This window comes from Astyanax mexicanus, chromosome 20 (genome assembly GCF_023375975.1).
Source record: "Astyanax mexicanus isolate ESR-SI-001 chromosome 20, AstMex3_surface, whole genome shotgun sequence".
Classification (NCBI taxonomy): Eukaryota; Metazoa; Chordata; class Actinopteri; order Characiformes; family Acestrorhamphidae; genus Astyanax; species Astyanax mexicanus.
In genome coordinates this window covers 25,975,286-25,992,215 of record NC_064427.1, presented here as the reverse complement: position 1 = coordinate 25,992,215, position 16,930 = coordinate 25,975,286, and the positions used below count along the sequence as shown (strand labels likewise).

At 40.8% G+C, this 16,930-nt stretch overlaps 1 protein-coding gene across 6 annotated transcripts in view; it reads right to left on the bottom strand.

Moving 5' to 3' along the window:
- The window catches only part of pam (peptidylglycine alpha-amidating monooxygenase), a 116,394-nt gene that overhangs the window by 80,993 nt on the left and 18,471 nt on the right, over nt 1-16,930 (bottom strand). For all 6 annotated transcript variants that reach the window (XM_022665561.2, XM_022665563.2, XM_049469132.1 and 3 more), the window contains 2 exons: nt 15,872-15,992; nt 4,379-4,436 (listed from right to left, as the gene is read on the bottom strand). In XM_022665561.2, the coding sequence (XP_022521282.2) occupies nt 4,379-4,436; nt 15,872-15,992 (179 nt within the window). The remainder of the gene's footprint in view (nt 1-4,378; nt 4,437-15,871; nt 15,993-16,930) is intronic.

Below are 16,930 nucleotides of genomic sequence, written 5' to 3'. Positions count from 1 at the left end.
TGTCCAACATTGAATTTTTATTTGCTACCAGCTGGTTTAACTGCTAAGTTGGCTCAGAGTTCATCTTTACTTTTGCTTCCATGTCGCAGACTGGATAAACAGATGACTATACATATGGCACAGGAAGGAATTTTAAAATAACAAAATAATCTAAATAATAAATGTGGAAAGATTTACTTGGTTAAAGGTTCTGAATCTCAGATTTGAATAATTACTCAGATAAATACTGAGTTCCATTTAAAACTCAACTTGGTATTCTTTTGAGTTCCAAGTAGAAAATATGGGAAATCAGATTTCCGTATCAACCCTGAGTTTAATATCATTAAGAATATTAAAACACCTTAGTATTATACAGTTATGAGCACATTTTTACATTACAGCCCAACATCTTGTTTAGATGTGCAACATACTGTATAATGTGTTGCTACTGCTATCGCTAACGATGCTAACATGGGACAATGCTAACAGCGAGAGGACATAACAATTGAGAAATATTTTAGTTGGATTGGCCATAAAAAAAGTAAATGACTGTCAAAACACTTGTGACAGTTTTAGACTCCAATGTCTTTAGCCTTCACTTTTGTTTTTGGAAATAATAATAAATATATGTGAATGTTCAATTAAAATGTTCAAGTAAATTTAATTCCCAGCTTATTGCCTAAAAATAAAGATAAATGGAATGCAGTATAATTGCCCAGTTTAAACCCCAACTGCCCAACCATTAACTTTTTATTTGTGTAGACACATGGATTAAATCTCATAATTAACTCTTACTAATCATCTCTTGTTTCTCTCTCACACACACACACACACACACACACACACACACCTGTGATTCATTTGTTCCCTCTATTAAGGCTTCTGTTTCAACAAATTGATCTGGGTTCAAACTTTAAAACATACAGCTAAACAAAAATAGACTGAATGAATATACATAATATGTGTACATATCACATTGTGTTTATTTATATATACATATACATTGATTATTGTGTTGTATATTTACTGTCCATTACTAATGGTTCAAATTTAAAGACGGAAAAAATCAAATAATAACAATTAATCAAAGCAAATTGTACTAATAATTCTTTATTTGTTTTCATTGACTGATCACCCAACTGCAAATATAATAGCACAGTGATTGTGCGAATGGCCTAACAACAATGGACCTTACAGCAGTAAACCTGTTAGACCCTACCATCATTTACAGCAGCAAACATTGCAGCACTTGCCATGCACTATAAAGCAACACCCCAAGGCTACCCAAGATGCAATACTGTTGATACACACTGTTGTTCCTGGCAGAAGTATACCAGTCCCCTTCTAAACATACTTCATATTCACAGCATAAAAATAGGCTACATTTTAGACCGAGCGAGACCTAAATTATTCAAGCTGAACCAAACAATAAATAAATCATAGCCACTGGGAGGCCCGAAATAATCCCTTGTAGGTAATTTGCTTAAGTTAATCACAATATGCCCTCCAAAAAACTGCTTAGCGTCCTCTCTCTCGGTGCATTGGTGTTAATTGCTTTGAGAAAGCGCGAGACAAAGTTTTGCTTTCAAAGCAAAATTCACATATCTGTGAGTTACGGCGAGTTTATTCAAAGCTAAGCAGAATAGCAGACCCGCGCGCTGCATAATATTGCATTTCCCTTTGAGTTGTCCATAGGTAGTAGCTGTTTTGATCTTCTTCCAACTGCCTGTAAGGCTATTTGATTCCATTATAAAAGCAGAGGATAGCTGACTCCACATCACAGAGACCTGGCAGGCTGCTGAAGCATTTCAGGGCAGAACAGAGTGTGGAGTATGATGGCAGCACTACTGAACTCTGCCACAGATTGTGTAAGTGTATACGTCAAGAGATTGATAGTGCCAGACAGGGTTTACCTACATAACAATGACAAGACATAAAACCGGGATCACAAATAACTGTCAGGCAAAAAGTCCAATACCTTCATTTTATGGACCATAGCACCATTATATTTAATTGATGGATCCTGATGATGTAGCCTGATTTATGGTCTTGTATCGAATATCTGAGTTCTCCAAACATTCTCTACTGCTGACTAGGGCTGGGTATTGAAATTCGATACAAAAAAAATCACACACTGAAATGTCTCGGTACTAAAATTCGGTGCCTGTTTTCGATACTTTGCATGAAACCTGTATAAGCGTGCCAAACGTGGAAAGTGCGCACACACAGCAAGGTAAAACAACAATGACAGCACCCTTGTGCACAGAAACAAGAAACAATATTATGAAGCGTGCGAGTATTAAGCTATTCTGCTTAGCTTTGAATAAACTCACTGTAACAAACAGATATGTGAAATGCATGCTCTTGAAATGCATAAAGAAATATGTGTTCAAAAATATTTGTAGTTTAAGCACAAGCAATGAGTTTTGTTCTTAATAAAGTGCCACAAACATGCTCACTGTTTGTTCCAACAAGATCCATAAAGATGGAGCCTCTCATGGTGACAGTATGAGAATGAGATTACTCATGTCAGCTGTTAAATAAATATGTTGCGTAATAATAATTTTTGTTTTTTAGGTTACAATTTAGAAAATGGTATCGAAAACAGTATCAGTTTGGAATCGGTACCAGATTCAAAGGATTGTATCGGGACCATATCAAAATTTTTAAATAATTCCCAGTCCTACTGGGGACAGGTCAGGACTGCAAGCAGGCCAGTTCAGTAACCATACCTATACCTTATTCTTCCACAGCCATGCCTTTGTAAAATGTGCAGCATATAGTTTGGATGGAATCTGGATAAGTGATTAGTTTGTCCACAATACCTGTATTCACTATGTGATAGTCTAGCTCAGATGCCACCGATCTCAGAAAAGTTGATGCCACATCAGGACATGGTTAACATGAGGCTTTTGTTTTGCACAATAAATCTATAAGTGGCATTTGTGAATGTAATGCCATATTGTAGTGTATGACTACAATTGAAGTGCTTAAGAGCTTTGGAAATCACAGGTGTTCAGCTTAGGCTGGGACCTTTAAGCACTCTTTAAGCACTGAAATTCCTCATATTTTATTGAATCATTTAATAATATTCTGCATTTTTTCTGCTATGACGTTGTAAATCCATCTGTATGTATATAAAGCACAATGTCAGAGGAACTATATGAGCTAAATTTACTCATGATTTAAGCAGAAACAAGAAACATCCAGAAGTGCTGCCCTTCTACACAAAAGGATGATAAGTATACCTTGCAATAAGTGTAACCTGACAGTTTTGACTGTGAGATGTTGCTTACCACGACTATAAAAGCTAATCACAGACTGTCAGCTTTAATTAAAGGTTCTGTATCTCCACATCAGGTGAAGCATGAAGGAATTACAGCTCTTTTTTATATGCACAAAAACTAAATGTGCAGTTGGCTGCGGTGTTGTTTTTTTCACAACCTGTCACCGACATCATTAGTTCACCCCAAAGAGCAAAAACAAAAGGTTATCATACACAGAGTTGTATTTAAACGAGACGAGCCAACACCTGCTAGTGCTAGAGAGTCTAAAGCATTTCCTATATCGTATATGAACATATTCATTTATAAATCACTACAATCACCAACAATAGGACCTGTGTGTTCGGCCTGGCCTCCCTAAATCAAACAGAGCACCTCTCTGACACGGAGAATCAATGCAGTAAAGCAGCACCGGGTGGAAAATAAGGTCGGTGGGGTTCTGGCTACAGCTGGGAAGTGCCTGGATGTGATTCCCTTTGGTTTTGTGTGAGAGCCTGTCCAATATATTTTAACAGGGCTGGAGACAGGCTGACTTTATTGCGCTGCCTGTAAGGGTGTGGGAAGCAGGTATGCTAGACTGGGTGGTAATCTCATTCTGTTGGGGCTGGACAAACACAGTCTGTGAGCAGGGGTTTATGTGGCAGCAGGAAACAGCAGCCACTTGCACGGTTATAGGTCAATTCAGCATTATGGGATTTTTCTGGCCTTGTTGAACTGTGCAAAGATCTACATCAATGAAGACAGGAGCTGATATATTGAGAGAAGCGTTGCCACTGGCAACCGGAATCTTGTTTAAAATGCAATACCCAGAGATGAGATTGCGCTTGCTTTACCTAACGTTTCTGAGCCGATTTGTCTGACGAGATTAAGCGTTCACGGATGCAATACTTCGCTACTAAATGTGAGCCGTGACATTTTGACCAACAGAAAGATTTAAGAATATCTCAGTGCTCTCATATCAAAACCTCATTACACCTTTTCTTCTTTTTCTTACACCATATACATGTAAGCACCTGTTGCACAGTGTATAAACTGCTCCATATTAGTTTAACCCAAATAAAATCAACACACAGCACATATTACATCCACATATATACTGTGCAGCTGTCACTTACCTATATAGGCTTCCCATGATGTGGGCACAGGAACTGCCACACAGTAGTAGGAGTCCGACTGGAAGAAAAAAGAGAGAAAAAAAACAATTAACCAATGTTTTTTTCAGCAGGTAACATTTCAATAAATAAATGTTCATAAAATGTGATAATTCCAGGAACTCAATAATAGCTTCTGTTCCGTGGCATTTCTACCTGCTGGATGAATCATGCTCAGGACCTATTGACTGATAAAATATTTTGAAAAGAAAAGGGCTTAAATCGTACATCACATGTGACTGAACTTTAGACAAAGCTATGCAGAGTAAAATCCATTTAAAGCAGAAGGTTACATGGGGATACAATTTTTTATTTTTAAAGTCAACACTTTTAAAGTCAACTATGTCAAAATAATTGTAAAATTTGGGGATAAAATTCTAAAGCTCCTTGGACATTTTGGGAACAAAACTACAAAATCTAAACTAAAATTGTTTCCAAAAAAGAAATACAAAAAAAACAAAAGCTACTTGTAATTTACTTAAAATATATATACAGCTCTGGAAAAAATAAGAGATCACTTCAGTTCTACTATTACGACTCCGGAAGCAAATTTAGTTAGTTGAATTATTTAATGTTTGAACAAAATATTTGTAGGCGAAACAAGTACACGTATATGTTCGTGAAAGTCGTATAGAAACAATTTCATGTATTAGAGTCTTTGGCGTAGGCCCGTCATCGGCCCAGGGCTTGATACATCTGGGCTCTGCAGATCCTGTCGTACACTGAAGACAGGGCGGAGCCAACCCCCGGGCAACCAAACGGGACCAACCTGGAGGCGGCGGGGAGGGAGGAGGGGAAGAGCGACCAACAGCGTCTGAAATGCAGCAAGGTACTGAATGAGTGATCGTTATTTAAAGCAGAAGAGAAAATCTGATTGGATAGGTAATTAGGTGACGTAGCATTGGAGTCTATAGTAGAACTTACGCTGCGCTTTCATTTCTACTATTACGACTCCGGAAGCAAATTTAGTTAGTTGAATTATTTAATGTTTGAACAAAATATTTGTAGGCGAAACAAGTACACGTATATGTTCGTGAAAGTCGTATAGAAACAATTTCATGTATTAGAGTCTTTGGCGTAGGCCCGTCATCGGCCCAGGGCTTGATACATCTGGGCTCTGCAGATCCTGTCGTACACTGAAGACAGGGCGGAGCCAACCCCAAAAGTATAAATTATAAATATACCCACCGCAGATCTTTACCTGGTTTCTACTTCCTGTAATAGAAAAAAAAATGTTTAATTAATAATAGCATAATACAATGTTACGATTTTATGTTGCACCGAGATTGTGGACAGTGGTGTGTTTTATTTATACCATGAATATCCCCATGCATGAGTGAGTTTATTTATCATTTAACTTGTGAATTGCGTAATGTGAGCACATGCTGGATGCATCTAAATGTGGGTGTTCTGTGCAATAACAAGCAGAGTTAACATGAGTGTAGTGCCCAGTGATGCGCTTGATCGCGCCAACTTTCCATGCTGTTAGTATGGGCCGATGCCCTCGTTCATACATGCGCTTGCTGCGAGCCTTGAGCGGGGAGCGCCCCCGAAGCGCAAGGGCGCGAGCCCTCTTCCATACTCTAGATACTAGCTCGAGCGGGGTGCGCCCCCGAGGGCGTGAGCCCTTATAATTCATTCATTTCATCTTTCGTTATTCTTTTATGCGTAGAGGACGTCCCCAAAAGACATACGGTAGCATGCCTTCTTTCAGTCTTTCGTTCATTCATTGTATTCATCCGATCATACGCGGGGAATGCCACAAATATGTAGGCTGCGTGCCTACCTCATTCTTTTATTTATTTCGTTCATTTGTTCATTCTGTATTCATCGATCATAATATTACCTTGCATTAAATTACGTTTAATGTACAGCACAAAAAATGTTATAAGATAAATACAGAAATAGTAGAAGGAAAACATTATACAATAGGGCCTAAAGGAGGTCAGAGGGAAATAACGGGATAGAGGAGCGAAGGAGGAGAGAAGGAAAATGAGGTTAGAAAGAAAGAGAAGAGGTTATGCGAGGGGTGCGCCCTCGAGCAGTCGAGCCACGGGCTCTACATTCACACACTTGGGCGTCGAGCCCGAAAAGCATGCATTGCTGTTAGTGAGGGCCAAGGGCCAAAACATGCATCTAGGTTGGGCGTTGAGCCCTCATGCGCGGGGACCGCCCCCAAAGCATGCGTTGCTGTTAGTAACGGGCTGCGCGCCCTGTAAAACGCTGAGCGCGGGGTTCGACCCCTGAAAAAACATGCTGTTAGTAACATGCAATAATCCTCATGTCATGTCGCCTGGGCTGTGAGCCCAAGATAAAGAGGAGATTGTCTCCTGGCATGTGTTGATGTAAATGACCACGGGCCATAATGCATTAAGCTATAGGTATAGACATGTGATAATCAGCAGTGTTGGGAGAGCATCGCAGATCGTTTTAATACTGGTTAATACTGTTAGTGAAGCATTGAAACAAAAGCAAATGTTGATGTATAATAGATCATTTAAATCGCCGGATTGATGCACAAATCAACATACTCTAAAGTATGTAGTACTTCCACCGCCTCCAGTGCTTGCTTATAAATAATACTTACTTAGACAGTGTTGAATGAGCTTGCTGAGCGTTCAGCAGTAGGTCCAGTTCTGGTCTAAGTGTGTGACAGGTGTGCTGAAATTACCCGTCTTCTTCAAGTAGCAAAATGGTGACGTCAGCTTCGCTGAGGATGTGGCTGCGTCGTTCCTAAAGAGAGCGACCAGCGTAGCAGGATGGAGATGGTCAGCGTTTCCTAATTGACATTTGACAGGTGAAATCTGACCACTGTTTCGCCATAGGGTAGCTATTAGGTGAAACCAAACAGAGGCGCATAAAGTTTAGAAGAGCGTGAAAGCAGATAGCTGCCCCAGAAATGTAAAGACAGAAATCGGAGTGCACTTTTAGTATTTTAATTGTAAAACAGGGCCCTGTTATCTGCAACAGAATGTTTCGCGCAAACAGAAATGAAGGAAGGAGTAGAGCTTAAATCAGACAGCGTGAGGCATTGAACTGATCAAATAAATATTGTCGGCGCGCGCTCGTGAAATGCCTGTGCGCTTAAATCCATAAAAGCTGCCGTATGCAGTGGAAACATAGGGAGAATATATAAGACTTGTAAATTAGATTTATTTCTGTAAATGGCAAGCTATATAAAATTGAGGAAGAGGATTTTTGCAATGCCTTTGAGGAGTAAGCATATAGCTGGATTAGAAAACGAACTCGGATAATCTGACTATTACGACGTTCCTTATTAATTGGCATCAATAATTTTGTAGAGAGAAAGTTTGTTACCAATTATGAAATTAATTTATAATTACTGAGTCCCAGGTAATTAAATTGAGCAATGACATAATCGGAGTGCAGAAAGAACAACTTAAATGAGGATCGTGATCACAGCTTCGCGGTCACAACGTATTTTATTAATAATTTCAGAGAAAATAAAAAGTAATGAAACGCACGCGATCACCACCGATCATTTCGTACAGAACTGAGAGGCAGATCCAGGGGCGAGGGTCAAAATTAATAGCCAACAGTCGGCATATCGCCCTTGGAAATAAATACCCAAAACCGACAAACAGAGCGGCGCTCGCACCGAGCGCAGCCGAAGAAACGGCGCCGAGGAGAACAATGAGAAATACCGGACCACAACCAAGAAAGCGAGACTAGAAAAGCCACGAACGACACAGCAAACAGAGAACACACGAAAAGCACCCAAGCGAAATCGCGAACCCAGAGACAGATAAAGATACAGATACATAGATATGAAATAGCCCTAAGGAAATGTAGACATCCAGCAGCAACAGCACGATTCATAAGAAATAAAGAACAGTAAGAATAAAGAAACACACTATATACGGATCAAAACACAGAAGAACAGAAAAGATAAGAAGATTTAAATAGAAAAGAAAAGGTAAGAAGAAGATAAGCCGGGAAGCAGGTCAGCAGCAAACAGGTTTAAAACGCAGAGGAAGACATATTCCTTTAAACTAAGCTTTAACAACTAATCCATTTTACAGGTACAATAATTCGTAAGAGTATCAGCAGTACCATTATTATTATTATCATTATGTATGGTTTATATAAATAAATATACCAATAAATAATATACTACAGTTGGACAATTCATTGTACATCAGTTCGTATTCTAGCATTATGTCTAATTAGTACTAGCACCACTAGCATTATTATGAACCATTACATATTTATTTTTCGTGCTTATTCCATGTACAGCACACGATGAGCTGCATTGAAACGTATGAAGGTGCTACAAAATAAAGAGTAACATCGGCATCATTATTATCAATATCACTATTATTAGTACTAATATTACTACCATTACCACTATTAGTACTATCAATATTATTACCATTATGAATACCGTAAACTAGGCAGAGCAGTAGATGTTGCCAACTGCCATCAATAATTTACGGAGCAAAGTGCAAGGAGCAATGACATGGAACGCAAGAGACTGAAAGCACTGAGAAACACAAACATGCACATGATACAAAATATGACGAAGAAGCGAATACGTGAAAACCCAATCATGAGTAACTGCACGTGACAGTAAGGGAGGCGAGGTCGGGGAAGAGACGACGGAAGAAGGAAGCAGTGAGCGGTAGAATGTTAGAATGTAGTCAAAAGTCCGGAAAATCAACAGAACAGCGAACAGAAGACAGAACAGAAAAAAGAAAAAGAAAAGAGGTAGAAGAGCGGCCAGCCATAAGGTCAAAAGACCGTGAAGAGGACCATCCACGCGCCGGGGGCAAACGGGCTTCGGAAGGAAGGCAAAAGAAGAACCTTACCTTGTAGGATGACAGCACGCAAGCGCGGGGAAAACCATAGCAGCATCAGCAGAAACAAACGGCCTACCAAAAGCCGGGCCAGGCACGGCAGTAGCTAAACAGGAGGAGGAAGAGGCCAAGCAGCAGAGGACCCAGGCAGAAACACACGCGGCAGCGCAGCAGCAGATCCAGCAGAAGCGCCAGGTAGGGCAGTAGCAGCAGCAGCAGCAGAGCTGGCAGAAGCGCCAGGTAGGGCAGTAGCAGCAGCAGCAGCAGATCCGGCAGAAGCTCCAGGTAGGGCAGTAGCAGCAGCAGCAGCAGATCCGGCAGAAGCTCCAGGTAGGGCAGTAGCAGCAGCAGCAGCAGCAGATCCGATAGAAGCGCACCAGCAGCGCAGTAGCAGCAGCAGCAGATCCGACAGAAGCGCACCAGCAGCGCAGTAGCGGCGAACGAACCAGGAGCGCGCTAGGCAGCACAGCAACATTAGAAGATCCAGGCAGGAGCGCGCCAGTCAGCTCAGCAAAAGTCAAAGTTCCAGGGAGAGCGCGCCAGAGGAGAAAGATACGGGCAGGTCCGCGCCAGCCGCAGCAGCAGCAGAGGCCAGGGGAGGCGGAGCGAAGGCAGAGGGGCCGGGTGAACCGGTGCTCAGTTACAACTTGCCACCCTATCGAACCGCGCTATTCTAGTACACAAATAAAGTAAAAACGCTAGAAAAAGCCCCATATTCAAACATGCTTCAGCAGGAATACAATAAAGCCGAAACAAAATATCGGAGGACAGTTAAGAGTAAGGAGGGGAGACCACAACTTAACAGAAAACCACGAAATAAGAAAACAAACAAAGGCCCCGCGCATGGGCACTGGCGTCGAGAAGCACATCACGACGGGTTGCACAATACGACAGAACACTGCGTTACAGGGAGAGGCAACCCGGAAGCAGATCCACAGCGCTCTTCGACAGCGACCAAACCAGAGTCCGAACTCCACGCCGAGACAGCGACCGCCTGAAGGACCGGGACAGCCGGGGCTTATCTCCGACAGTGGGCTGGGGCGGCGGCGGGACAGAGCAGGAGGGGGTAGAGTAGCGGGCCGCCAGCCAACGGCGCGGCGCGTGGCAAGCAGATTGCGTCTTCCGTGCACAGCCTGACCGGACGTGGGGAGCAGCAGCCGTCAGTAGGAGCGGGAGGCGTCCGACGACAAAGCGGCCAGCAGTAGGAGGTTAGCAACAGGAGGCCAACACGAGACGCCGGTCGGACACACTAGAAGCGAGAACGGGACATAAGCGAGAGAACTGCGGACAACGTCAGGAAGAGCGACCAACAGCGTCTGAAATGCAGCAAGGTACTGAATGAGTGATCGTTATTTAAAGCAGAAGAGAAAATCTGATTGGATAGGTAATTAGGTGACGTAGCATTGGAGTCTATAGTAGAACTTACGCTGCGCTTTCATTTTCTGAATCAATTTCTCTGATTTTGCTATTTTTAGGTATATGTTTGAGTAAAATGAACATTGTTGTTTTATTCTATAAACTACGGACAACATTTCTCCCAAATATCAAATAAATATATTGTCATTTAGAGTATTTATTTGCAGAAAATTAGAAATGGCTGAAATAACAAAAAAGATGCAGAGCTTTCAGTCCTCAAATAATACAAAGAAAACAAGTTCATATTCATAAAGTTTTAGGAGTTCAGAAATCAATATTTGGTGGAATAACCCTGGTTTTGAATCTTGGCATATTCTCCTCCGTCAGTCTTACACACTGCTTTTGGATAACTTTATGCCTTTACTCCTGGTGCAAAAATCCCTGCAGTTCAGCTTGATTTGATGGCTTGTGATCATCCATCTTCCTGTTAATTACATTCAGAGGGTTTTTTTTATCACTACACTACAACAGTAAATACTCTTTCATTGTTGAACTCACAGCTCACAGTTAACATATGCACACTGCTGGTATGAAATAGTGAGTCAGTGTTGTAAATCTTAACCAGTCTTTATGTTCTGCACTGAAAAAACCCAGTAACGTGTTCCTATGATTCTTAATTCTGACGTTTAAGGTCATTTCCTGAACCCCCATCTTTCACACACACTCACACTCTCTGTATCCGAGTGTAAGTGAAACTTGTTATTATGACTCAGTGATCAGGGTGGGCAGCAGGCAGCCGCTGTCTCTCTCCGCCGCTGAGCGCTTCTCTCCTCCGCAGCCAGCCGGAGAGACGAGAGCAGACTGCTGACATGATTCAGATGGGCAGCGGACGAGCGGGACGCCGAGTGCAGGCGGACCCCGTCCCGCCGCTCTGTTCTGACACGCTGCTGCACTCTGCTCTTAAATCTCACTCTCTGTGACTGAGCTCGACCAACACACTAACACGCCACTGCCAGCCTGCACTTCAGCTAGAGCCCCAAACTACACACCTAATCCAATCATCCAATCACAGAGCTGACAGACTGGACCAGGCCTACACTACACTCCACACTCACACTGCTCTCTCTCTCTCTCTCTCTCATACACTCTCTCTCCCTCCCTCTCTTTCTTTTTCCCTCATTCTATTTCTGTCTCACTCTCTAGCTATCTTTTTTCTTTCTCATTCTATTTTTATTTCATTCTTTCTTTAGCTTCACTCTCTTCCCTCTAATTCTTTCTTTCTTTCTTTCTTTCTCTCTCTCTCTCTCTCTCTCTCTCTCTCTCTCTCTCTCTAATTCTTTATCCACTTGCTCTAATTCTTCCTTTGTTCCCTGTCTCTCTCTTAGTCTCTCTCTCTTGCTCTCTCTCTGTCTCTAATTCTTTCTTTGTTCCCATCTCTCTCTAATTCATTTCATTTTAAATCTCTATCTGTTCCTTTCATTTAACACTCTTTCATTCTCTCTGTGCATTCCTTCTCTCCCTCTTTCTCTTATTCTCTCTCTCTTTCTCTAATTCTCTATTTCCTGTCCCTCTATCTTACTTTCATTCTCTCATTTTCTCTTCTTCTTTCTCTTCATAATTTTCGTCCTCCATATCTAATCCTTTCCTAACTTACTCTACTTTTTTTCTTTGTTTCCAATTTCTCTCTTCCTCTCCCCATTCCCTTGTTTACTCTCTGCAACTCTTTTTCTCGAATCATTTCTGCCCCACCATCTATCTCTCTATTTTAATCTTTTCCCTTCCTTTCTCTCATTCTTTTTTCTATCCATCTCTTTTCTCTTTTTTCTCATTTTCTCATCTTTCCATTTCTTTCTCATGACTCTTTCTTTTTTCTCTCTTCCAAAATTCTCTCATTCACTGTTTTTATGCATACTTCTCTCTCTCCATCTCTTTCTCAAAACTCTATTTTTTCTTTTAATCTTTCATTTCTTCTCTCATGATTTTCTCTCATGGTTTTCTATCATTATTTTCCTTCATATTCCCTCCCACCCCATCTCCCTAATTATTTATCTTTTTCTCTATCAATTTTTTTCTCCTTCATTATCTATTTTTTCATTCTCACGCAATTATTTTACTCTTTTTCTATCCCTCTTTCTTGCCTCTCTCTCATTCTTTCTTTTTTCATTTACTTTCATTGTTTCTTCTCTCACTCTCGTCTCTTCTTCCTTTTTTAATCTCTTTTGTCTTTTAGCAGTCTCTCTTTTATTTGTCTTTGTCTCTGTTCTAATTCCTTTTTATTTTTTCTTATTTCTTGTCCTTTTCCTTTCTTTCATTTGTTCTCTAATCATTTTCTCTTTTATTTTTCTCTCTCTCCCATTATTGTTTATAGCTATTTATTGCTCACATTCTTTCTCTATTTGTTGCTCTTTTCTCTCTCTCTCCCTCCTATCTCTCTCTCTCTCTCTTCCTGTATCTCCCCCCCACCCCCTCTCTCTCTCTGACCTCTTTATCGCCCGCCAGCTCAAACAAGTCAAAGCACAGTTCTGAAAATAACTCCATCAGCCTCGCACCGGGGATGACGCCACTGACAGCATACAAAGGTGTGTCTGTGAGTGTGTTTGTGTGTGTTTTTGTATGAGTGTCTATGTGTGACTGAGAAAATGAGGTTCAGTGAAAACAACCATTCAGCGACATATTAGTAGGGAACATGACAGCGGGTCGTTGGCGGTTCTGGCTGATAGCTGGTGGCTATCTGTTCCTCTGACTTCCTGCTGCAGGAGAACATGATCGAATCAATTTGTGAGAGGGGCTGAGTTTTCCATTGCGTTGTGGCGAGAGTAAACTAATGCGCTAACTCCAGCCAATTGGCTAAGTGAAGTTTGGCAGGAGCCGAGCTTTGCTTATTTTTATCTCAACATCAGGGGAAATCTTCAAACAAGCACTGCTTGAGAGATAAACACGCTTTATTAAGAATCAGATAGAAATACTGAAATAAAACTGTGATTATACACATTATACAGCCTCAAAATTTGTTAGTTGCATGCAGAAGGAATCAACTGACAGGAAGGAAACTTGATGGGTAGTTGCATCAGACTGTCATGAAGTGACTCAGAATGACAGTGGGTCATCTTTAGTGATAAGTGCCAATTTTATCTTTGTGGATTCAACCAACTAATTCATGAGTGAAGATCACGCATGTAACACATCACGCATTCAGAAGGCCTAGTGTTGTTGTGTGTGGTGCAATCTAATATATTACAGGCACTTTGACAGCTCTACTTTACATTAATGAGGGTTATTTGAACAGGACAATGCTCGTACACATACTGATGCTGTCTCAAGAGCTTGCCTTGAAGACACACAGATACTATGCTACAGCCAGCAGCACTGCCTGAACTATCACCCATTGGAAATGTATAGGATGCTATCAGAAACAGTGTCAGCCTACTCTTACATACCTCTAAGACATAATCTGCAGGAACAGTGTGAGAATATTCAAGCTGCATGGACACCATTAGGAACCTCTACAACCTCATGTCAAGATCTGGAAAGTCTGGCATGTTGCATCTAAAGCATAAAGAACTGTGGTTGGTTAAGATACCAACGCTGGATCAACATTATTATAAGAATTAACAAACAATAGCTGCAATAGCTGTTGAGGTAGATGAGGACCTTAGTAGGACTACCCTACTGATTACAGATACGGGCATTATAACCATGCGTTGTGATGACATCCCCAGAAAGGTGCTGCTACTTATAACCGCAACTTCATGTAATTTTAAAATGAAGGATACATCAGTTGTGTCCTTAAACTCACTCTGACGTTAGCTGCATTTCTGGATGCTTCACATTGTAGCAGCTTTCTTGGATTTAGCAGCCATATTGTAAGAAAAATACATTGCAATATTTTATTTTACTGGAATATAAATTGCTGTACGTTAAAATAATGTTAATATGAGTTAATGAAACAAACAAGGCCTGTTATAATAGCTATTTTCATTTGGATTATATATTGTCCCAGATTTTAATTCCTATTCCAATTATATAATAATATAATCACATATTACTGTTCTTGATAAGAACAACATAATGGACAATATCATGTCCATACATTGTCCGTGTAGTCGAGAATGTAATTAATGTAAAGAGCCTAGATGCATGTCATAATGTTAATTATGCACTCTATATAGTAAAATAAATTACATTCGGGAAGAACCTGGAATGGAAAAAATTATTATATATATTTTTGATTGCTTTACGAGACATTGCACATCCTGCGATATGATTATTGAGCATGTGCACACTGTGATGGCTTCAGGAAGTACAGTGATATATTGTGCAGTGCAAAATATGCCTATACTTTGGGATGGAGCTAATCCCAGCTAACATATTAGTGAGAATCCCACCTGTCACGCGTCTCACTCCTAAAAAACCAAAGCCCCAAGTGTAGAAAAAAACCCAACCCAGAGGGCAGAGAAGCAACTGAACAAAGTCGACTTCAGCGGCACCTCCTGAGGCAGGTAAAGGTCAAACCCAGCTGATCAATAGCTCAATAGAGATGAAGCTGGCCACTAGGGCTGAAGTCTTGTTTCCTCGGTGATATTACATCCACCCCCCCCCCCCTTCTTCTTCCTCCTCCTCCTCCTCTTCTTCTTCTTCCTTTTCCCAGCAGCAGAGTTATCACTGCAAGTCTGCGATGAATCACTCGCCGATGACTCATAGACCTGCTCTGAGAATAATAATAGCAGCGCCCCATTCCCAGCCCCTCAAACTTTCACATGCTGGAGATCAGTCAATAAAGCCGGAGGCCGATGCAAAAGGCTGCCGTCCTCACCTACGACTTCGTTAAGCTCCAAAAAAATCCTCCCTTTACCCTCATGGGTAGCAGAGACTGGCTTCAGCAGGGCTGTGAATAACAAAGCCACGTTCAGGGAAGCAGCCAGAAGCGAGAATTAGCTTTTGTCCGCAGCAATGAGTCAAGCTCTAATGACTACATTACAGTCCGATCAATAAGAAGTACACAAACACTGCAGGAGATCCACCCCAGGCCCTGCTTCACGCTCTCCCTGAAGATACCAGCGTCAGCCAACCCAATCATAAAGAGCAGCTCAGCCCCCGTGCATGCCAATGCAGTGTCGTGACTAAAACTACAGCTTCCATTTGACAATCCTGGCAAATTCCAAAACTCTAGCTTGCAACTTTTCCTCATGAATAAAGCAACACACAGAGTTTCTGATCATTCCCTTTTTCAAAACATTTCTCATGTTTCTTTATATAAACCATCCAATCAACAGATGATGCTTACCGCTGATGGGACGACCCCTGGCATGCGGATGTCCACAGAGAAGTTGTAGGGGTTGGACATGACCAAAGACTGCCTGGCCTGGGAGCAGTCGTTCGGGTCAGACCATGCTGAGTCCTGAAATCTAAACCACATAACAGAAGACAGCAGTCAAATCAGACACAATGGAAAACTTAGCCAAAGGCAAACGCTATATAAGTTATAGGTAGGCCTGTCACGATATGATTTTTTTTGTGGACGACAAACTGTCCCAGAAATTATTGTGATACACAATATTTTTGTAATTTTAAGACTATTAAATGCCACTGACGTAATAATAACAGAATAGCGTAAAAAAAGCAATTATACACTTTTAAAACACAACAAAATTCGAATTAATCTTTTATTATAATTAGTTTGGGAATTATATATTTATTTCTTTACCTACTTTAGTCCACACTGTGTGTATGGAGTCACAGTTATTGAAACATGACTGGCTAAAATACTGGTTACTGTTATATATGTGAACAAACCATACAAATAAACACAATAGACGATATCACGATTATCAAAAATGATTGAGGTCATGTTCATTTATTGTATGATAAACCAATATTGCAATTATTGTGACAGGCCTACTTATAGGGTTTAGTATTAATAGGGTTGGCTACATTTAAAGCATGTTTTTAAAGCATCAATCTGTAGGTTTTTTGTGAGAATGTGTAACTGTACCAAGAATGCTGAAAAGTACTTTGAAAACAGGCATTTTGGAGATGGATCTGATGATTTTAATAAGGACTCTTTTTTCTCTCTTCAAACTCTGCTTCATTGGTTCATTAATGAGTAAAAGTGTAGATGAGGTTTTTAACGTTCTGATATCTCCGAAATCTGGCATCACCGAAAAAATGTCCCAGAAACTACCAGACACCAAGTTTTTAGAATAAAATGAACTTACTGATGTAATTTATTTGTTTATTTATTTATTTGTAATATTTTGCCCCCTCCTCATTTAGGAATACTGCTTTTAATTTAAAAGAGAAAATCTTAAAACCTTAAGGGTTGCTGTAGTTTCGCAACATGTAT